General features: G+C 50.7%; 1 protein-coding gene and 1 long non-coding RNA gene across 3 annotated transcripts in view; one reads left to right on the plus strand and one right to left on the minus strand.

Annotated features, from left to right (window-relative positions):
• CERS4 (ceramide synthase 4) overlaps positions 1–3,816 on the plus strand; it is a 31,214-nt gene extending 27,398 nt beyond the window's left edge. For both annotated transcript variants that reach the window (XM_087867331.1, XM_045774305.2), the window contains exons 6-11: positions 146–196; positions 493–585; positions 842–970; positions 1,345–1,451; positions 3,080–3,236; positions 3,323–3,816. In XM_087867331.1, the coding sequence (XP_087723457.1) occupies positions 146–196; positions 493–585; positions 842–970; positions 1,345–1,451; positions 3,080–3,236; positions 3,323–3,499 (714 nt within the window). In that variant the 3' untranslated portion in view covers positions 3,500–3,816. The remainder of the gene's footprint in view (positions 1–145; positions 197–492; positions 586–841; positions 971–1,344; positions 1,452–3,079; positions 3,237–3,322) is intronic.
• A 14,507-nt stretch (positions 3,817–18,323) lies between these two features.
• LOC123777574 (uncharacterized) lies at positions 18,324–22,493 on the minus strand. Its single transcript, XR_015726729.1, has 3 exons — positions 20,959–22,493; positions 20,266–20,430; positions 18,324–20,123 (listed from the first exon to the last, which is right to left on the minus strand). It is a non-coding gene; the product is annotated as an uncharacterized LOC123777574 (long non-coding RNA).
• Positions 22,494–23,575: the final 1,082 nt, after the last annotated feature.

Raw genomic sequence — 23,575 nt, forward strand, 5'->3', positions numbered from 1 at the left:
ACACGCCGTGCATGGGAGCTGGGGGTCCGCGGCTGACAGCTCTGGGTCCAGAATGAGAGCAGCCCTCAGGACACCCCCCCCCCCCGCCCCGGGTAGAGGGCTGGCTCTGACCTCTGGGCAGCCTCAGACTCCCGTGTCCCTGCAGGAGTCATGGCTGTGGACACCGGCAATGTGCTGGGACGATTACCCAAATCAGGTGAGTGGCAGGTGGAGCTCGGAGGCTGGGGTGGGGAGGGTTTGGGGTGGTCAGAGTTCCTTCAGCCACAGGCGCGAGAGCCAAACCGGACATCACACGACTCCTCTCCGAGTTCCACTCTGTATTTTTGCCTCCCCTGTGCAATGGATACCAGGGTCGGGGAGCCTGCACCTTCTTCACTCATTGGGATTCGAGGGTCCTGGTTCTGAGTAAAGGAGGAGGGCCCTGAGCCACGCCCCTGCCCCACGCCCCGGAGCCTCCACTCCCCCAGCTAACCTTGCCCCGCGCCCCCGCAGCCCCTGAAACCGGCCCTGTACTATTGGTACCTCCTGGAGCTGAGTTTCTACATCTCACTGCTGATCACGCTGCCCTTTGACGTCAAGCGCAAGGTGAGGCGGGCGAGAATCAGGCTGGGAAGTGATGGGCGGGGTGGGGGGGTGGAGGGGGGCGTTGTGACCCAATCTCCTACAGGGAGGGAGGGCCTCACCCCCTGCCCTGAGACCCCCTGGTGCCTCAGGCAGGAGACCCGGAGTCCACAAGGTGCAGACGCCAGCCAGCCAGCCCCCTGAGAGGGCCTGCACCCTGGTGCCCACCCCCCCACCACCCCCCAGACTCATCCCTGCTGTGACCCACCGTCTCCCGCAGGATTTCAAGGAGCAGGTGGCACACCACTTCGTGACCATCTTCCTGATCGTCTTCTCCTACAGCTCAAACCTGCTGCGCATCGGCTCTCTGGTGCTGCTGCTGCATGATGCCTCGGACTACCTCCTGGAGGTGGGCCTGGCGCAGCCTGACCCTCCCCCGCCACCCTCCCCATTCGCCCAGCCTTCCCTGGAGGGGAGGCCCCGCCCCCACCCCGCCTTCCTGGCCACGAGGCCACGCCCCGGTCGTGAGGCCACGCCCCCGCGGTGAGGCCACGCCCCCTCCTGGCTTCCAGGGAAATGAAGCTTCTCACGCTCCCAGAGATACACACTTCACCTTTCTAGACAGTTCCTGGAGAGGAGGCCCTACCCTGACTCAGCTACCCCAGGCCCATGGAGCCTTTTCCTGGGGATGAGTCCCTGCCCTTTCCCAGCATCCTCCTTCCCATCTACTTCCCAGTCCCCATCATTGGCCTGAGGCCGGTTCTCTTCTGCTGCCCTCCCCAGGCCGGTAAGATGTTCAATTACACGCACTGGCGGAAAGTGTGCGACACCCTCTTCATCATCTTCTCCTTGGTCTTCTTCTATACTCGCCTCGTGCTCTTCCCTACGCAGTGAGTCTGCCCTCCCACTGGTTGGGGAGCAGGAAGGGAGCGCATGTCTGAGATCCAGGCCTGCCTCACCCTCGGTTTCCTGACCTGTGGAGTTGGGGGTGTTGGCCAGCAGGCTTCCAGGAGAAGGCAAGGAAAGGTGTTCCTGGCATTGGGCACAGCATATGCAAAGGCCCAGTGGTAGGACAGAAATCTGGGCTCAGTCATTCTCCCCTGTGCCCGGAACATGGAGTAGGAGGCAGGGTTGGGCACCCACTCACTAAAGTCTTTACCCAGTCTGTTTGTTGAAGAGGGAGCAGCATGAAGATACCTGCTCAAGTGGAGCTGACGCGGGGCGGGCGGGGACTATAATAAATAAGGCAAACAAGTAGAAGGTAAAGCATGAGAGAGTGATGTGCTAAAGAGAACATAAGGTCGGGAAGGGCACAGGAAGTGTGTAGGTAGTTGAATTAGGCTGGTCAGCGAAGACGTCACTGATGGCATTCATACAGAGAGACTGGAGGGAGAAAACCCACACTGATCATAGGGGAACAGTGGTCCAAGCAGCAGGCACAGCATGGGCAAAGGCCTTGGGGCAGGACTGGGTCTGGTGTGAAGGTACAGCAAGGAGGCCCATGTGGCTGGAGCAGAGTGAGTGAGGGGGAGAGAGGGAGGAGGGGACGGGGCAGGTCATTTGGGGCTTTCGGGGCCTCAGGGAGGACTTAGGCTTTTACCCCAGTGAGGAGGGAGCCCTGGAGGGCTGTGGGCAGACCAGGGACATACCTGGCGCGGGCTCACAGGCGCCCTCTGGTGGCTGCTGGGGAACAGCTGATGAGAGGCCTGAACAGGAAGTGGGGGGGTCCTCTGCAGGTAGGGCAGAGGGGACTGTGCTGGCCCAGGTGAGGCATGGTGGGGCTGGACTAGTGCAGGTGACAGAGGTGGGTACACTCGGGGTCACTCAAGGGTCATGAAATAGGTATGAGCTCAGAGTTGCTGCTCGAGGTGTTCAGCTCTGGCTGTGCTGGTTTGAGGGGGCTGTGGGGGCGCCCAGAAATGTCATGGAAGAGGCATGGGCATACCAGCCTGGGGTTCTGGACGGAGATGTAAATGTAGACGGGGTCACTGGGTGAGTAGGTATGGACAGAGCCCAGCCCTGGAGCCCCTGATGTTTGCAGGTCGGGGGAGCCTGTGATGGAGACAGGAGTGTGGGTCCCTGAAGGCCCAGGAGGAGAGCATCAGGAAGGGAGGGCCACCTGCCTGAGTAGGGCTGGCCGTGGTGACCCCACAGCCAAGCTGGAGGTGGGGCAGGGCGAAAGCTCACTGCCTGGGGGGACGGGGGCCCGGGGAGTGGTGCTCTGAGGACAGAAGAGAAGGTGTGAAAGGACACGCAGGGGAGCAGCTGGACCACTAAGCATCCCCTTGGGGTTCCTGGTCATGAATGACCAGTCAGCAAGCGTGAGTTCTAACGGTTTAATATGACCGGGTGAGAAGGCAGTCGATGCCCAGCTAAAGAACATCGCTGTCGCTCTGGGGGGCAGAGGGAGCCATGGAAGGCTCTGGAGCAAGGAGGGTCAGGCAAGTTGGAGGTCCCAGGGAGCGGGGGCCGCGGCAGCTGCTGAAGCCCCACTTCTCCCCCTGGCTCCCCTCGGTAGGATCCTCTATACGACGTACTACGAGTCCATTGCCAAGTGGAGCCCCTTCTTCGGCTACTACTTCTTCAACAGCCTCCTGCTGCTGCTGCAGCTGCTGCACGTGTTCTGGTCCTGCCTCATCCTCCGCATGATCTACAGCTTCGTGAAGAAAGGCCGGGTAGGGCCGCGGAGGGGTGGCTCGTGTGCCTCCCTGCAGCCCGCAGCCCGGCCGGCCCGAGCCTCATGCCTCCCCCTGTTCCCCAGATGGAAAAGGACGTCCGCAGCGACGTGGAGGAGTCCGACTCGAGCGACGGGGAGGCGGCGCCGGAGCCCCGGCCGCTGAAGAACGGCGCTGCGCACAGGCCCGGGCCGGCCCCCGCTGACGGCCCCCGGAGCCGCCTGGCTGGGCGGCTGGCCAACGGGCACGCGCCCGCCACATAGCTCGCCGAGCGCTGGCCTTGAGCGCCGCCCCCGGTCCCGGTGCCCCGTGGCTGGGATCTGTGCGGCGGCTGGACTGGTGGCCCTGGGGCCAGCTCTGGAGACGGGGACGGCCCTCCCCCCGGGTGGGGGCGGCGAGGGCTAATGATCCGTCTCCAGCCCCTGCCTTCTGCCCACCCTTCCCTTCCCTTTCCTTCCCTTCCCTTCCCTTGGGCAACTGGACAGAGCTGGGGAGGGGGGCAGCAGGCTGGACGCCGCAGCCCGCCAGAGCCAGCTCCAGGCTGAAAGGAGTCCAATAAAACTTGAGCCAAATTCTCTGAGAGCTTGTGTCCCTGTTACGGTTCCTCATTCATCCCCAGAGGCCCCAAGGGAACTCTAATTCCATACACTCACCTTCACCCCAAGACACATGCCCACCCCCAGGGGACGCAGCAGGCAGTGCCTAGAGCCACCCCCGCCCCCCCAGTGGGTCCCTGGCTCCCAGCCAACACTGTAGCCAAGCCGCCTCTTTGCAGCACAGGGCAGCCCTCAGCCGGCCACTCCCAGACCCAGCTTACAGGTGAGACGGTACTAGGCTGACACAAGGCAGAGGCTGGGCAGCCCCTGCTCAAGGCTGGCCGAATCCCAGGGCCTCCGTGGAGAGCGTGAATTAGGGCCCAGGGGCTGAGTTCCTCCGGGCTTCCCCAGGATCGACCTCTACGGAGCTCAGCGGGAAGGCAGGAGCTCAGCGGGAAGGCAGTGGCCGTCCCCAGCTCCAGGAATCAGGCCACAAGCTGCCCCCACCGTCCATGCAGGGCCAGCCGTGCCGCCTCCAGGGGCACTGAAGAGAAGAGGCCTGGGATCCAGGTGGCGCAGGATAGGGACACGGGGGAGAGGAAGTGTGTTAGAGGACGGATCATTGAGAATGAGCAAGAAGAGAGAAAGGACACTGGAGGAGCAGAGGTGGGAGAGGAAGAGGAGGGCTAGGAGGGTCAGGGAAGCGGGAGAAGACCTCCAAGCTAGGCCTGGAGCAGGAAGCCGGGGCAGGAAGCGGGGGAGGGGGTACGGATCTGGTCACGCTGCTCAGCACAGGGAGAGACACTGGGAAGAGGGACTGGAAGGACAGGGAAGGGGGAGCAAACAGGAGCTGCGGGTGGCAGTGAACGGGCAAGCACACAGAAGGCGGGAAAGGAGAGAGACTAAGGGGTCGGAGGAAGAGGCACTAGGAGAGGAGGCAGCCAGGGTGAGCGAGGCGGGAGGCAGGGGACGGGGAGCTGGAGAGGAAGAGATGTTCCAGATGAGATGGAAAGACCCAGAGGGAAGAGAAAAGAGAGAACAAGAACCAAAGCAGGAGTTCTCAGAAAGCAATGTGAAAAATGAAACGTTATGAGAAAGAGAAGCAGGGGGGCCTGAGGGGCTCATGTCAGTTAAGCATCTGCTTTCGGCTCAGGTCATGATCCCAGGGTCCTGGGATCGAGTCCCTGCCTCAGGCTCCCTGCTCTCCATGGATTCTGCTTCTCCCGCTCCCCCTGCTTTTGCTCTCCCTCTCTATCAAATAAATAAAATCTTTTAAAAAAAGAGAAGCAATGTCAATTATCCCTCCATTTTTAAATATCTATAAAGAGAGCTGATCTGAGAGGAGGAGGAGGGGGGAAGGAGGTGAGCAGGGGCTCCACAGGAAGGGTGCGAATGGAAGGACGCTCGAGCTCGCTCAACATAAGCAGGGGGGCAGCTGAAGACTGCAGTGAAATCCTTTCTCACCAGCTGTCCTGGCACAAACGCTGTTGGCACCCCCTGTTGGGACTGGCAGGGAGAAGGAACCAGGCCTGGTGAGCCCCCTGAGGGGGGGCATCTGGCGAGAACTAGAAGTACAAACGCCTTTCCTCCTTATCCCAAAAGACACATCCAGACATTCTGAGTATCCTCACAAATTAGCCAGAAACGACGACCAGTCTACAAAAGAAAATAGGACCAAGAGACACGGACATTCATAGCAGTCAAGACCAATAAACATAAGAAGACAGGCTCAGTCTCATTCACGAGCAGGGGTATGCAAAGCAAGACTAGCAGATACCATGTCAGACCCATTCAATGGGCAAAAAGAAAGAAATCGGACAAAGCAAGGGTTGGAGAAGACAGGGGTCAAGAATCTCAATCTATTACAGCGGGGCGTGTGAGTTGGTACAATCTTTTTGGAAAACCATTCCGCATCGTGTGACACTGTGGACCATTCTACAAAGTTCAAAAGCAACAAAGAAAATGATGTACTCTTTAGGGATGAACACCTGCCCAGTAGGGCTGTTTTGTTAGTAAACAGGAAATAGAAACAAAGTCAGAATCGTGATATTACCTTTGACCTTGGGGGGCAGGAGGACGGGATTCAGGATTGGACAGAGAGCCACCGTGCTAGCCTTCGGAGTTGTGAAGCCTGCTGAGAGACACTCCTATTAATAAATGTGACTTAAAAGGGATATGCAGGGGCGCCTGGGTGGCTCAGTCGTTAAGCGTCTGCCCTCGGCTCAGGGCGTGATCCTGGCGTTATGGGATCGAGCCCCACATCAGGCTCCTCTGCTGGGAGCCTGCTTCTTCCTCTCCCATTCCCCCTGCTTGTGTTCCCTCTTTCTCTAGCTGTCTCTCTCACTGTCAAATAAATAAATAAATAAATAAATCTTAAAAAAAAAAAGGGATATGCAAAAAGGCAACCTACAGAGTGGGAGGAAACAGTTGCAAACCACAGATCTGAAAAGGGCCTAGTACCCAGAATATATAAAGAACTCCTACAGCAGCAACAAGAAACCAAAGGTGGGCAACAGACTTGAACTGCCGTTTTTTTAAGATCTTATTTTTTATATATTTGACAGAGAGAGAGCGCAAGCAGGGGGAGTGGCAGGCAGAGGGAGAGGGAGAAGCAGGCGCCCCACTGAGCAGGGAGCCCAATGTGGGGTTTGATCCCTAGACTCCGGGATCGTGACCTGAGCCGAAGGCAGACACTTAACTGACTGAGCCACCCAGGTGCCCCTGAGCTGACATTTCTCCAAAGGAGATACACGGATAGCTCACAAGCACATGAAAAGAGGTCCAACACCGTAAATCCTAGGGAAAGGTAGATGAAAACCACAAGATAGTGCTTCACATCCATAAGGATGGACAAAGAAAAAAAAATAAAATGAAAACAAAAAAAAACAACGTTGGTAAATATGTGGGAAAAGGAACAACCCACAGACTTTGCTGGTAGGAATGTAAAATGGTTAATCACTGTGGAACGGCGTTTGGCAATTCCTCAAAAAGTTAAACAGAATTACCATATGACCCAGCAATTCTACGCTGGGTATATGTCCCCAGAGAACTGAAAACAGATAAACAATACTTGTACAGGAGTGTGCATAGCAGCACCGTTCACGAGAGCCGGAAGGCGGAAACAACCTAAACACCCATCAGTGGGCAGATGGGTAAACAGACTGTGGTGTAGCCATACCAAGAAATATCATTCAGCCAGAAAAAGGAAATACTGATTCTGTTACAACACAGATGAACCCCCAAATCACTAAACTACACGAAAGAAGCCAGACACAAAAGGTCACACATTTTATGGTTCCTCTTATAGGAAATACCCAGAATACCTAAAGCTATAAAAAAATAGAATGCACGTTTATGGTGCCAGGGGCGGGAGGGAAGGGCGGAACGGGAATAACTGTTTGGTGGGTAGAGATTTTTTTTTCAGAGTGAACCTTACTAAAGAACTCCCCAGGGGGCGACGGCTGGCTTAGTCATGGAGCATGTGAATCCTGACCTTGGGGTTGTGGGTTTGAGCCCCATAATGGGTATGGAGATTACAAAAGAAAGAAAAGAAAAGAAAAGAAAAGAAAAGAAAAGAAAAGAAGGGGAGGGGAGGGGAGGGGAGGGGAGGGGAGGGGAGGGGAGGAGAGGAGAGGAGAGGAGAGGAGAGGAGAGGAGAGGAGAGGAGAGGAGAGGAGAGAGAGAGAGAGAGAGAGAGAAAGAAAGAAAGAAAGAAAGAAAGAAAGAAAGAAAGAAAGAAAGAAAGAAAGAAAAGAACTCTCAAATATCAGTGAGTAAAAGAGCCACCCAAAAGAAAAGAGGTCAACAGGATATGAACAAGCATGTCACAGAAGTGGAATTTTTTTTTTTTTAAGATTTTATTTATTTATTCGACAGAGATAGAGACAGCCAGCGAGAGAGGGAACACAAGCAGGGGGAGTGGGAGAGGAAGAGGCAGGCTCATAGCAGAGGAACCTGACGTGGGGCTCGATCCCATAACGCCAGGATCACGCCCTGAGCCGAAGGCAGACGCTTAACCGCTGTGCCACCCAGGCGCCCCAGAAGTGGAATTTTTTTAACATGAGAAAATACAATGGAATATTAATCTTAAAAAGGAACGAAATCCTGATACATGCTATGACATAGATAAACTCTGAGGACATTATGCTAAATTAAATAAGCCAGACACAGAAAGACAAATATGGTATGAGTCTACTTATGAAGTGTCTAAAGTAGTCAAATTCACAGAGACAGAAAGGAGAATGGTGGCTGCCGGGGGCAGGAAGAGGCAAAAATGAAGAATACTTAAAGGGTATAGAGTTTCTGTTTTGCAAGATGAAAAGAATTTTGGAGATTGGTTACAATGTGAATATACTTAAGTCTACTGAACTACACACTTAAAAATAGTTACAATAGTAATTTTTATGTTATGTGTATCTCACGGCAATTTAAAAGAGGAAAAAAAAAAAAAACCCATGGGAACGTCAGTAAACTGGGAGTAGAGGGGAACTTCCTCAATTTGATAAAGAATATGTACAAAAACCCCGCAGCTAGCATCACACTTCACAGGGAGAAGCTTGAAGCTTCCTGACTACGAACAGGACCAAGGCAAGGATGTACCATCACCTTTCAGCATCGAACTGGAAAGTATCAGCTAATGCAATAAGATGAGAGAAGGAAATAGAAGAAAAGGGATATAGGTTGGGAAGGAAGGAATAAAACTGTCTTTGTTCACAGGGATGACCATTCACATAGAAAATCCAAAATAATCGACCAAAAAATCCTCCTGGAACTAATAAGCCATTACAGTAATGTAACAAGATACAAGGTTAATGTGCAAAAGTCAATACTTTCCTATGTACCAGCCATGAAAAAGTAGAATTTTCAATTAAAAGCACAATACCATTTCCATTATCACCCCCCAAATTAAACACGCTGGTATAAATCTAACAAAATACATACAAGTCCTATATGAGGAAAACTACAGAACTCTGATGAAAGGAATACAAGAGGAACTAAATAAATGGAGAGACACCCATGTTCATGGACAGGAAGAGTCCATATTGTCAACTCATTAGTTCTTGCCAACTTGATCTACAGATAAAATGCACTTCCGGTCAAAATGCCAGTGAGTTTTCTCAGTATTGACAAGCTGATGCTAAGGTTTATACGGAGACGCAAAACCCCAGAAGAGGCAGCACAATATTGGAGGAGAACAAAGTTGGAGGATTGACACTACCCGACGTGAGGACTTAGCACAGAGCTATGACAACCGAGGCAGTGAGGTATCAGTGAAAGAACAGACAAACAGATGGAATGGAACAGAACGGTGCCCAGAAATACACCCACATAACCAGTCGACTGATCTTTGACAAAGGAGCAAAGGCGACACAGGGGAGAAAAGAAGGTCTTTTCCACAATGATGGCGCTGGAATGCCTGGACATCCACAGGGGAAAAATGAATCTAGACACAGACCTTACACCGTTCACAAATAAATTCAAAATGAATTACAGGCCTAAATGTAAAAACACCAAACTATAATACTCCTAGAACATAACAGAGGAGAAAACCTAGGTGACCTTGGGTTTTGCAGTAACTTCTTAGACACGCCACCAATGGCGTGGTCCTTGAGAAAAAGAACTGATGGGCTGGACTCCATTAAAATGAAAAATTCTGGGGGCGCCTGGGTGGCTCAGTCGGTGAAGCGTCTGCCTTCAGCTCAGGCCATGACCTCAGGGTCCTGGGATCGAGCTCTGCGTTGGACTCCCTACTCAGCAGGCAGTCTGCTTCTCCCTCTCCCTCTGCCTCTGCCTCTTCCTCTCCCCACCCTGCTTGTGCTCTCTCTCCCTCTCTCGCTCTCAAAAATGAACTTTAAAAAATCATAATAATAAAAAAAAATAAAATGAAAAATTCCTGCTCCGAGAGAGACAGCATCAACAGAGTGAGAAGACAGGGATGGACTGGGAGGAAAAGCTGCAAAAAACATGTGTGATAAAGGACTCATCCCTGAAATATATAAAGAATTCTTAAAACTCAACAATAAGAAGCCAACAACCCAATTAGAAAATGGGCCAAAGATCTGGACAGACACCTCACCAAAGAAGAGAGACAGATGACAAACGAGCACGTGAAAACACGTCATATGTCATCAGGGAAACACAGGCAAAAAGAAGCCACCGCGAGCCACCACCACAGTCCCCTGAGAATGCTCAAACTCGGGGCGCCTGGCCCGCTCAGTTCGTGGAGCACGTGACTCTCGATCTCGGGGTGTTGGGTTCGAGCCCCACGTTGGGTGGAGCGATTCCTTAAAAAAATAAAATCTTTAAAAACAACAGAAAAATAAGAATGCCCAAACGCCGGAGCGCTGACAACACGGACGCCGGCGAGCGCGCAGAGCAGCAGGGCTCCCTTCCCCGCTGGTGCAGAAGGGTCCGGCCCCTCTGGAAGGGAGTCAGTCGATCTCGCAAAGCTCACCGTCCTGCTGCCCTACAATGTAGCAAGTGTGCTTCTCCGTATCCACCCAAAGGAGTCGGAAACTCAGGGCCCCACAAAAGCGTACACAAAGATACGTGTAGGGCAGCTTTATTCACAATTCTCAAAACTTGGAAACAGCCGCGACGTCCTTCAGTCGGTGGACGGAGAAGTAGACTGCGGGGCACTAAACAGCAATGAGCTATCAAGTCACGACAAGACACGGAGGAACCTTCAAAGCCTATCGCTAAGTGAAAGAAACCAGTCTGAAAAGGCTACGTAATGGATGATTCCAACTAGAGACCGTAAGAAGGTCAGTGGCTTCCAGGGCTGGGGAGTGGGGAGAGATGAATACGGGGGGAGCACAGGGGTTTTCGGGGCCGTGAAGGTACGGCGTGCGCTACTGACGTGATGGACCCCTTCATTACACAACTGTCCAGACCCGCACAGTGCCCACCACCAGGAGTGACCCTGACCTCAGCTCTGGACTCCGGGGGAGGACGATGTCGATGTAGGCTCATCGACTGCGGCAATCGTACCAGTCTGATGGGCATGTCAGTTGTGGGGTAGGTTGTGCCTGTGTGGGGGCGGTCAGCATATGCGAACTCTATTTTCTGCTCAGTGTGGCTGTGAACCTGGAAAAGAAGGTCTATTAATAAAATATAAAAAGTCAATCAGCCCCCTAATAGGAAAATACCTATTGAAATTGCCGTGAGACTTATTTTCCAACCATGAGGGAGGGGAAAAAAATGGAAGTTTGATAATCTCAAATGTTAATGAGATGGTGCGGGGAAATTATATTTTCCTGGGGGGGGGGGCAGAGGGGGGGCGGTGAAGCGGAAATTGACGCAGGTCATTTTTGAAGGCAAGTAGGCACTAACTGAAACGGTTGAAAATATGGTGACCCCACGGGCCCACACCTCTCTTCTCGGCATCTTGGACACACGGGGAATGCCTGAGGCTGTGGGGGCTTTGTGGCTAGGAGGGAAAAGGAAAGCTATCCAACAGGCCAGTAACCGGGAAATGTACTAGCAAAATGCACGTGATTCAGTCCTGTGTATCACTGCCAATTACAGTCATATTGTCAACCTGAATACACACCAAAAACATGCTGCAAGTTGCAAAAGGAAAAGGAAAACAAGTTGCAAAAATATGTGTAGAATCACAACATCTACATAAAAATACAAACCAGGGGCGCCTGGGTGGCACAGCGGTTAAGCGTCTGCCTTCGGCTCAGGGCGTGATCCCGGCGTTATGGGATCGAGCCCCACATCAGGCTCCTCCGCTATGAGCCTGCTTCTTCCTCTCCCACTCCCCCTGCTTGTGTTCCCTCTCTCGCTGGCTGTCTCTATCTCTGTCAAATAAATAAATAAAATCTTTAAAAAAAAATACAAACCAAATTATGGATTTTATATATATATTCTAATGTAGACTAAAGAGTAGGCATAGTAGGGGGCACCTGAGTGGCTCAGGCGGTTAAGTATCTGCCTTAGGCTCAGGTCATGATCTCAGGGTCCTGGGTTCGAGCCCAGAGTTGGGCTCCCTGCTAATCAGGGAGTCTGCCTCTCCCCTGCCCCACTCAGGCTCTCTCTCTCTTGCTCACTCTCTTTCAAATAAATAAATGAAATCTTTCTTTAAAATTTTTAAAAAAATAAAGACTACATAGTAGGGGGTAATGAAGGTTGGAGACCAGAAGGCAGTTTCATTGTAACTACCTACTTTTTAAAGATGAATTTATTTATAAATTATTTGTATATTTTTAAGACTTTATTTTTAAGTCTTACAACCCAGGGCTCAAACTTACAACCCAGAGGTCAAGAGCCACATGCTCTACCAACTGAGCCAGCCGGGTGCCCCAATTATTTGCATATTTTTAACAAATATACGCAGAAAATAGTAGAAGCACATGTCAAAATATCAACGGTAATGAATTTGGGGTGGTAGAAATATCGACATTATTACTTTCCTTTTTCTATTAATATTGCTCTGTTTTTCATATTTGCCAAAAATTCCAATAAAATAAAATGGGAGGGGAAAAAAGGGAGGATGAGCTTTTTAACTGAAAAGTGGGTGTAAGCAGGTGTTCACTTTGTAAGTATCCATCATGTTTGTCTTGTGTATCTTTTTATAGACGCCGTTTCACAATAAAACAATAAAAAGATTTCAAAAACTGCGTGGGGGTGGGGCAGGGCGCCCGGCTGGCTAAGTTGGCAGAGCACGTGACTCTGGAGCTCCGGGTTGCGAGTTTGAGCCCCCGCGTCGGGCGAGAGATTACTTAAAGCAAAACAGAGCATTGCGCAGAGGAAGCAGGCAGATCGCAGAAGACCAGCTAGAACACGCTAGGTTCATACTTTCATACTCCAATCTACGGAAACGATGGAAAAGTTTTTCTTAATATATGTCTTGTTCTTGAGGTAAAATTCACGTAACATTAATCGTTTTAAAGTGAATGATTCAGTGGCACGACACCACCACCTCTACCCAGGTCCGAGACATTTGCAGCCCCCCAAAGGAAACCCCGCCCCCACTAGCACTCACTCCCGCCTCCTCCTTCCGCGAGCCCCTGGCAACCACCCACCTGCCTTCTGTCTCTGTGGGTTTGCCTGTTCCAAGCAATGGAATCACAGCAATGGAATTAGACGATGCGTGACCTGTCGTGTCTGGCTCCTTTCGCTCAGCCTCATGTTTTGAAGGTTCAGTATGTTGTTCATTACCCTTCATTCCTCCTTATGGATGAAAACTATGCCGTTGTGTGGCTAGGTCGCAGTTGGCTTGTCCATGCCTCCGCTGACGGACATTCTGGTTGTTTCTGTCTTTTGGCCATTGTGAACTGTGCTATGATCATTCATGTGCACGTAGCTGACGATCTGTTTTCGGGTCGGTTGTGTTCTGAGGCTCACTGAAGCCTACGCTGCTTACAGCCCGTACATGGTCAAGCGTGTTCCCCAGTGTGTCTTCATGCGTTGTTCTTTGCACCCTAGTGACTGAGGCATGCTGTCCTGTGAGTCTGTGTGCTTTCTCTACAATTGTCCTGTTTTATTCTAGGCACAAGGTTTTTATTCATTCTTTAGAGGGGCCCACAAGCCCTCTCCAAGATGCTAAAGGCCCACTTCCACCCACCTCTCAGCCCAGACAAGGCTACTCCTCCAGGAAGTCTTCTGAGATTGCCCTCATCTCTTCTTCAACTGGCTTCACCCCCCTGATGGAGGCAACACCCCTTTGCCTGTACCTAAGTCCCCAGCCCTGCCCCATCACTCAGCTCTGAAAAGCCTGGCCTCACCCATGAAGACCCTAGATTCATAATCCAGGACTGAAAGACATCCATTAGCCTGACCAGGACCTCTGAACCGGACCCACAGGCACCCAGCCAGGCGCTCCCATGGTGGGAGGCTGAGCACAGCCAGAGAGGGGACCTGGCGGCCGGCCAGCAAGTGTACAATAGAGAAAACCTGACACAAGAAAACAAGGAAATAACACAGATTAAAGCAGGAATCAACAAAACAGAATGCAAAGGAACAAAAATGCCAAGAATAAAAACCAAATCCTGGCTCTCTGGAAAGATAAGGAGATAAACACTTGGCGAAAACGAGCAGGGGGCAAGTGGGGAGAGTTTTTAAAAATATACGTGAGGTTAAGAGCAACTATAGGTCCAAACGATGAGAAACAACAACTGCTCCGGCCCGGGGAGAAAGGAGATCCCTGTGCACCTGTCGGTGAGAATGCAAGTGGGTGCAGCTAACACCACGCTGGGTAGGAGTATCGGAGGGTCCTCAAAAAATGAAAACTAGATCTACCATCGATCCAGTAATTCCACTTCTGGGTATTTACCCAGAGGAAATACAATCTGCCATGAAAAGATATCCGCACCCCCATGGTCACTGCCACATGATTTACAAGAGCCAAGACACTAAAAGAACCTAAGTGTCCACCATGGATGAGGAAATGCATAAAGAAAATGAATACCTACAACGTAACACGATTCGCCTCAAAAAAGAAGGAAATCCTGCCATTTCCAACAATATGGATGGACCTGGAGGGCATTCTGCTCAGTGAGATAAGTCAGGCAGAGAAAGACAAACACCACATGACCTCACTTGTGGAATCAAAAGAAAAAAAAAAAAATCCGAATCCAGATACAAAGAACAGATTGGTGGCTGGGGGGGGGGGTGAGTGAGGGGTGGTAAAAACAAAACAAAACAGAAAACTGAAATGAAACTAAAGAATCATAGGGGTGCCTGGGTGGCTCAGATGGTTAAGCATCTGCCTTCAGCTCAGGCCATGGTCTCAAGGTGCTGGGATCGAGCCCTGCCTCTGGCTCCCAGCTCAGCAGGGAGTCTGCTCCTGCCTGCCTCTGCCCCTACGTGTGTGCTCTCTCTCTCAATAAATAAAATCTTTAAAAACAAAAAACTAAAGAACTATAAGCGAATAAATTTGAAGATCTAGATGAAATGAATACATTTATGGGGAAACATAGAATGCAAAAAATCATACCAAGAAGAATCAGAAAACTTGAGTAGATCCATAAACGTGACTGACATGGAAATAATGGGGGGACAAGTACCTCTCCCTAAAAGACAGAACCCAGAGGGTTTTACAATCAAGTTTTCTCAGCATTTCAGGTAGCAGATAATTCCCATCTGATGCAGGTTGAAACCAGGAGTAAGAAAAGGGAGCAAGAGGAGGGGAACAGCTGCTTTCCTTTCGGAGGATGATGTAACCTACAAACCAAACCAGACAGGGTGTAACACGGATGCACCTCAAAAACACGATGCTAAGGGGAAGAAGCCAGACGCGCACGGCGACATAGCGCATGATGCTGTTCGTATGCAACGTCCACAGTAGGCAGATCCGTAGCGACACGCTGCAGATGGGTGGTTACCAAGGGAAGAGGGAGGGGGAGGGGGGAGCAACTGCTTAATGAGTATGGGGTTTCCTTTTGCGGTGATGGAAACATTCTGGAACCAGACAAAGGTAGAGGCTGTACAACGTTGTGAATGTACTACATGTCATTGAGTTGTTTCCTTTCAACGGGTTAATTGTCTTTTTTTTTTTTTTAAAGATTCTATTTATTTGAGAGAGAGCACGCTTCCAAGTGCACAAGCAGGGGGAGGGGCGGGGGGAGAGAGAATCTCAAGCAGACTCAGTACTCGGTACTCGGAGCCCAAAGCAGGGCTCGATCTCACAAGCCTGAGGTCATGACCTGAGCCAAAATCAAGAGTCCGGCGCTAAACTGACTGAGCCACCCAGGCGACCCTCAAAGGGTTAATTTTCTTTATGTATATTTCACCTCGATAAAAATAAAAACAGGTAAGACTATGGACCAAGATAGGAAAATTGACACCAATCTTCCATACTGTCCCTAGAAGCAGAAATCCTAAATAAAATACTGCCATCCAAATCTCACTGTGGGGTGCAGGGTGGGGGTGGGGGGGGATTACATCACAACTAGAGGACAATTTGGCCAGAAAAGCACACAAGAGTTAACCTCAGAAAATCAGGGTAATTTATCTCTGGCAGCTGACAGGCTTGTTTCTGACATAGATGCTTGTTTTCGCTATGACACGGTGTGTGCATTCTCTGAATTCAGACCTGCGCATGATAGGGCTGGTGCAGACCCAGGGCTGGGGCAGCCCACACAACACTGAGGAAAGCAGAAACCAGCTCACGATAAACACTAGCACGGTGTAAAAAGACTTGTTACATTTCTAATAGGTGGAAGGAAATAAGGTAGCCATTCAAAAAATAAATAAACAACAAACAAACAAACAGAAATTCTGACACCTGCTACGACATGGACACATACTGAAGACCCTATGTAAGTAAAATGAGCCAGGCACAAAAAGCCAAATGCTGTAGGATTCTACTTCCGTGAGGCCCCCAGAGGAGTTAAATTCATAGAGACAGAGAAGAGACAGAGGAAGCCAGGGGCTGGGGGAAGGGGTGGGGAGTCAGTGTTGCACCGGGACAGAGCCTCAGTTTTGCAAGATGAAGAGTTCTGGAAGTGGATAGTGGTGATGGTTGCACACCATGCCACTGAAATGTGCACCTAAAAATGGTTAAAACAGTAAACTTCATGTTATGTATATATTTTATAAAGGATTTTATTTATTAGAGAGAGATAGAGAGAGAGAGAGAGAGATCGTGCGCAGGCGCACAAGCGGGGAGGGGGCAGAGGGAGAGGAAGAAGCCGACTCCCCGCTGAGCAGGGAGCCCCACGTGGGGCTCATCCCCTGACCGAGATCATGACCTGAGCTGAAGGCAGACTCCTTAGGACTGAGCCATGCAGGCGTCCCCATGTTATGTATATTCCACAACAAGAAAAACATAAAGGTGAAGGTCACTTGGTGGAACAGTGAGTGAGGAAGGTTGGAGACAAAAGCAAACGCCCAACACCCGGGAAGAACTGCAAAATGAACCAAAATCAGCACGTGGTGACAGGGAGACTCGGGGCTGGATGGTAAAGGGAGAGAGCGCCGCCTACAGGTAGTCCGCTGCGCTCTCGGAGGCGCCGGCCAAACCGGCAAGAAGCCGCGGCCACCCTGCCCTTAGGCGGACATCACTCCCCCCACGCTTGTGGCGGAACTGACGCATCACCGAGAAAACAGACACCAGCAGAAAGACATACCCGTAGTCCTCACCCCCAGCAACCTGCCAACCTGCATCTAGACCCACACGCCTTCCCTCCGCTGCTGAGAGTAAACAAGGCGTCCCAAGCCCAGGCAAAGCCAGGGGGCGGCCACGGCTCCAGACCCACCTGCCTACGCAAGGAGCCGCCCCAGCAGTCCGCCCTCTGTACCAGATGGCTCCCGTCACCGCACAGAAATGCTGATTCACCTTTCCCTTTTTTTTTTTTTTGTTTTATTACTGTGACGAAATCCCCATAACATAAAATTAAACTTCAGTGGTATATAGCGCCTTTAAAAGTCAACTCTGGTGGCATTTAGTGTATTCACAGGGCTATGCAACCACTGTCTAATTCTGAAATAATTTCACATGGCAAATAAGAATACAAAAAGACGGTCCGCGTCATCTGTCATCAGGGAACTGCAAATTAAGACAAGAGACCACCACACACCTATTAAAAACCCAAACGCGGGGGCTCCTGGGTGGCTCAGTGGGTGAAGCGTCTGCCTTCGGCTCAGGTCATGATCTCAGGGTCCTGGGATCGAGCCCTGAGTCAGGCTCCCTGCTCCACCGGGAGCCTGCTTCTCCCTCTCCCTCTGCCTCTCTCCCTGCTCATGCTCTTTATCTCTCACTCTCAAATAAATAAATAAATAAAGTCTTAAAAAACAAAACCCAAACACCAACAACACCGAATGCTGGCGAGGACAGGGCGCAACAGGGCTCTCATGCACTGCTGGTGGGGATGCAAAATGGCCCAGCCACTCTGGAAGACAGTTTAGCGATTTCTGACAAAACTAAACATATACAAAACTGTCTTACAAAACTATCTTCCCATACGATCCAGCAATCATGCTTCTTGGTATCTACCCAGAGGTACTGAAAACTTACGTCCACACAAAAGCCTGTACTCAGATGTCTCCAGCAGCCTTCACCATCTTTGCAAAGACTTGGAAGCAAACAAAATGTCCTTCAGTAAGTAAATGGATAAACTGCGGGACATCCAGACAATGGGATATTGTCCAGAACTAAAAAGAAATGAGCTCTCCAGCCGTGAAAGTGCAGGGAGGAACCTTAAATGCATCTGACCAAGAGAAAGTAGCTGACCTGGAGAGTCTACAGATCGTCTGATCCTAACTCTGACAGTCTGGAAAAGCAAAGCTAGGAAGACAGTAAAAAGAGCTTGCCGGGGTTGGAGGGAGGGACGGAGAGGCAGAGGACAGAGGGTTTTTAGGGCAGCGACGACATGGTGTACGATCCTATGAGGACAGATGCGCGTCACTGCATACTTGTCCAAACCCACAGAGTGCACCTCACCGAGACTGAACCTTGATGGAGCCTGTGGACTCGAAGTGATAATGACGGGTCAGGGCGGGCTCATCAGTTGTAACAAACGTACCACTCTGACCAGCATATCCATACTGTGGGCTGTGCACGTCAGGGCGGGGGGGGGGGGGGGGAGGGGGAGGAGGTATATGGGAAATCTCCGTTATTTTCCTCTTAATTTAGCTGTGAAACTGCAACTGATCTAACAACTAGTCTTTATTATTTTTAGATTTTATTTATTTTTGTGAGAGAGAGAGAGCATGACTGGGGGCAGGAGGGTGGGGCGGAGAGAGCAGCAGACTTCCCGCTGAGCAGGGAGCCTGAGGTGGGGCTGGATCCCAGGACCCTGAGATCAGGACCTGAGCCAAAGGCGGACGCTTCACCGACTGAGTCACCCAGGTGCCCCTAACAAATAGTCTTTAAAACATTTTTCCCCACCCCCAAAATAAAACCCTGTACTCATTCCCTGCTCCCCGCCCCGGCAACCATGACTCTGCCTGCGATTTCCCTGTTCTGGATATTTCACACAACTAGAATCACACAATGGATGACTTCTGTGACTTGCTTCTTCCTCCGAGCACGCTATTTTCAGGCTCAACCACGCTGTGCGGCGGCACGTGTTAGGACTTCATCCTTCCTTATGACTGGGTAGTATTCCACTGTATGGACGGACCACCCTTTGTTTATCCGTGGACCCACAGGGGGGGACACTTGGCTGGTTTCCAGCTTTTGGCTATTGTGAATCATGTTGTCATGAGTACTTGTTCTAATACCCGTTTTCATTTCTTTGGGGGCATATTCGTAGCAGTGAAACTGCCAGGTCATGCAGTGATTCTCTGTCTAACTTCTGAGGAAGCACTGGGCGGTTCGCACAGCTGCCCCATCTTACATTCCCGCCAGCGACGCACATCGGTCCCAGTTCCTCCACGTCCTCGCGAACACCGCGTCTCTTGGTTTTGTTTTTAAATGATAGTCATCTTCCTGGGCATCTTCCACCTACAAGGCAGACACTAATCTCAGAGCGCCCCTCTCCCTATCGCCACTGCCCTCTCTCTGTCCCCTGCGAAGCAGAGTCACCCCCACACAGCTTCTCCCTGCCATTTGCTCTTCCCATTGTCACCAGTGACCTCCATGGTATTAAATACCACGTCCCCCTCTACGCCTGGCTTTACAGACCACGTCACAGTCCGTAACCCAGGGACGTCCTCCTTTTCTTTGATTCGCTCTGCTCTGAGCTCTGCCGGTGTCCCTCCCACTTCTGTGGCCCCTCCCTCTGTTTCCAGGTCCTCGTGCCCACTCCGCTCGCCCTGTGCGACATGCACCTGTGCAATTCTCTAATGCATCTGGCAACCCAGACCCCAGACCATGGGGTCAAGCACTTTCTCTGCCCCTCCACGTGGGGGCCTCGCAGGTCCAAAGCTGAGCTCCTCGTGGCCCCCCCTCTGTCGCTGTGCCCCCACAGTCCCCTGACCCTCCCTGGTGGTTGGCTCCATCCTTCTACCTCCCCGGCACACTGGCCTCCTCTCTCCCATGCCCACATCCGATGGCCAGCTCCACCAGCTTTTCCTTCTAAAGGATCCAGAATGTGGCTACTTCTCACCTGCCCTGCCCGCCCAGTCCAACCCGTGTGCGTCCTTGGGGCCCCCTCCCCAGTCTCCAGCTCAGCCTCATGCTCTCACCCTATGCTCTGTGCTCCCTCTGCAGCCAGAAACACTCTGCCCGCTTTTCTATTAACTGTTGCTGTATCCTGACCTAGATCAGTGCCTAATGGCACAGCACCATTCAACAAACGTCTCTTTAAAACAGCTTTCGATGGGGCGCCTGGGAGGCGACTGCCTTGGCTCAGGTCGTGATCTCAGGGTCCTGGGATTAGGTGCCACGTCAGGCTCTCTGCTCAGCGGGGAGCCTGCTTCTCCCTCTCCCTCTGACTGCTGCTCCCCTTGCTTGTGCTCTCTGTCAAGTAAATAAAATCTTTTTTAAAAAATAAATAAATAAAAATAAAACAGCTTTTGAGATATGACACACATTTTAGTCTGCTCGGGCGACCGTAACAAAATACCCCACACCCCGGAGCTTAAACACATGTTTTTCTCACAGTCCTGGAGACTGGAAGTCCAAGGTCAAGGCGCCAGGAGGGCTGGTTCCCTCTGAGCCCTCCCTTCTCCACTGGCAGGTGGCCACCTTCTCCCTGTGTCCTCATGTGGTCGTCCCTCCGTGTCCACATCCGTGAGGCCACTCTGTGTATCCAAATTTCCTTTGCCTAGGAGGACACCAGACAGATTGGATCAGGGCCCACCCAAACGGCTTCCTGAATTACCTCCTTAAAGGCCCTTTTGCAACTTTAAAAATTAAAAAAATAAATAAACAAAAGATAAAAAAACTAAAAAAATAATAAAATTAAAATTAAAAATAAGTCATACAGGCCCCATCCCTAAATACAGTCACGTTTTGAGGTATGCAGGATGAGGGCTTCCGCACAGACGTTTGGAGGGGACACGACTCAGCCCACAGCAAGCCACGTACCCAAGAATTCACCCACTTAAATGTATAATTTGTAATATTTGCGGATTTTGTGCAGCGAGCACTACAAGGAACTCAAGGCATGTCAGCTCTCAAGGAGAAACCCCATGGCCTCTAGCTACCCACCCCCATCCCTCTTTCCCCCAGCCCCCGGCAACCGCTCTCTTTCTGCCCCTACAGGTCCTCGTATTCTGGGGATGGCATATGAACGGACTCGTATATCTGACCTTCCGGTCCTTTCGCTTAGCATGATATTCTCAAGGCTCACCCGCGCTGTGGCGTGACCGGACTTCATTCCTTTCTACGGCTGAATAACACCCCATCGTACAGATGGGCCACTTCGGGTTTACCCGTTCATCCGTTGATGGACCTTTCGGCTGGTTCTACATTTGGGCTCTTGGCGATTGTCTGGCTGGGAACATTCATCTACAGCAAACACGTGAATAAATGAAGAAACCTAATCATGTAACCCAAGGAACTCCATTCAAGTGGAAATTCCACACTGTAATGAGAATAGAAGAAAGTATCAGAAAGATCCCTTTCTTCCCCAGGACGGGTTTTTGTTCTGCATTACAAATTAACGTAAGTGTGGCTTCAGAACGAAGTGTACCTACACGCTGCTGTTATTAAACCAATTTGGCAAAAACAAAACAAACGAAAAAACATAGTCCTGAGCCAGAAGCTTTCAGTTAGATAAATCACTTCCTTAAAGAGGGATTATTTTTATTGTAGGAAGACCCTTTAAAACCTAAGTCAGAGTGTGCATCTCTCTGCTGAAATCTCCCAAAGGTCCCATCTCGCTACACTCACTCTGTGCCTCTCCCCACCCCAGCCGTCTCTGACGTCACTTCTGTCCACTGCACCACTCCCTCCACACTCGCTCCAGACTTCCTGTTTCTGAAACACACTTCTGCCTCAGGGCCTTTGCATGGGCTCTTTGCTCTTCTCAGAATGTTTTCCACCTATATACCTGCACAGTTCATCTTTCTTCCTTCAGGTCTCAACTCAAATGTCTCCCTGTTCCGGATGCCTCTTTTGATTATCAAATATAAAGATAGCAACTCTTCTTTCCCCCAACCCAGCATGCCCACCCTCCTCCTTTGGTTCTTAGTCCCCAGAACTTAGCACCATCTGACACCGATGTACTGGTGTAGTAGGGTTTAGCAGCTGACCATCTGCGCCCTCACCCCACCTCCACTCACTCCCCTCTGTGGGGGAGGGGCCTTGTTCTTGTTTGGTTCAAGGCCAGCCTCCGGCGCCTACAACACCTGCCACCCACTCAGTGCTCAATGAATATTTGTTCTCCTCCACAAAGTAACCGAGAAATTCAATGCAATCCCAAAGTCCCAAGTAGGTGTTTTCTGAAATGCTGCAAACGCTGGAAAGATTCACATACTACCTGTTAGAGGTGCTGGTTGCATAACACTGAGTGTGCTGAATGCCATGGAATTGTGCGCTTTAAAGTGATTCTGTTACGTGAATTTCACGTCAATAAAAAAGGGCTTGGTGAATACCATTGCACACCTGTGAGAACGGCTGCCCATAGCGAGTGAAGGAACAAGAAATACATTGCTGGGGGAGGGAAAGTAAGAGTCCACTCACTTTGTAAGGCATTTTGGTGTTTCTTTTTTCTTTATTTTTTTTTTTAAGATTTTACTTATTTATTTGACAGAGAGAGACAGCCAGCAAGAGAGGGAACACAAGCAGGGGGAGTGGGAGAGGAAGAAGCAGGCTCCCAGTGGAGGAGCCCGATGCGGGGCTCGATCCCAGAACCCCGGGATCACGCCCTGAGCCGAAGGCAGCCGCTTAACGACTGAGCCACCCAGGCGCCCCCATTCTGGTGTTTCTTTACAATTAAGTACATAGGGGCACCTGGCGGGTTCAGTCAGCAGAGCACACGATTCTTGATCTCAAGGTTGTGAGTTCAAGCCCCATATTGGGCATGGAGCCTACTTTAAAAAATTAAATTAAATGAAATATATACCTACCACGTGATGCAACCACTCCATTCCTGGGGTACTTACCCGAAAGAAATAAGAGCACATGAACAGACTTAGACCTAATGTTCGTAGCAGGTTTATTTGTAATAATGAAAAATTGGAAAGGAGGGGTATCTGGGTGGCTCAGTCGGTTAAGTGGCTACCTTTGGCTCAGGTCATGCTCTCAGAGTCCTGGGATCGAGCCCCGTGTCAGTCTCCCTGCTAGGTGGGGAGCCTGCTTCTCCCTCTCCCTCTGCCTGCCACTCCCCCTACTCAGGCTCAATCTCTCTGTCAAATAAATGAATAAAATCTTAAAAAAAAAAAAAAGAAAGAAAGAAAGAAAGAAAGAAAAAGAATTCTTCCAGCAGGTTCTTCTTTTAAAACAAAATTGGAAAAGACACAAATACCCACCACCAGGTGAACTGGGTACATGAAGTGTGGGACAGCCATACAACGGAATACGGCTTAGCAATAAAAATGAGCTAACTTTTAGTACATGCAACATCATGTACAGATCTTAAATGTGTCAGGTAAAAAACGCCAGATAAAACAGGCTACCTAATCTAAGTGTCTAGAAATGCAATTAAGGGGCGCCTCGCTGGCTCAGTCGGAAGAGCGTGCAACTCTTGATATCAGGGTCAAGAATTCGAGCCCCATGGGGCGCCTGGGTGGCACAGCGGTTGAGCGTCTGCCTTCGGCTCAGGGCGTGATCCCGGCGTTATGGGATCGAGCCCCACATCAGGCTCCTCCGCTATGAGCCTGCTTCTTCCTCTCCCACTCCCCCTGCTTGTGTTCCTTCTCTCGCTGGCTGTCTCTATCTCTGTCGAATAAATAAATAAATCTTAAAAAAAAAAAAAAGAATTCGAGCCCCATATTGGGTGTAGAGATTATGTGAATAAATATGTT

Source organism: Ursus americanus, chromosome 14 (genome assembly GCF_024610735.1).
Source record: "Ursus americanus isolate L20-20 chromosome 14, mUrsAme1.1.p, whole genome shotgun sequence".
Lineage (NCBI taxonomy): Eukaryota > Metazoa > Chordata > Mammalia > Carnivora > Ursidae > Ursus > Ursus americanus.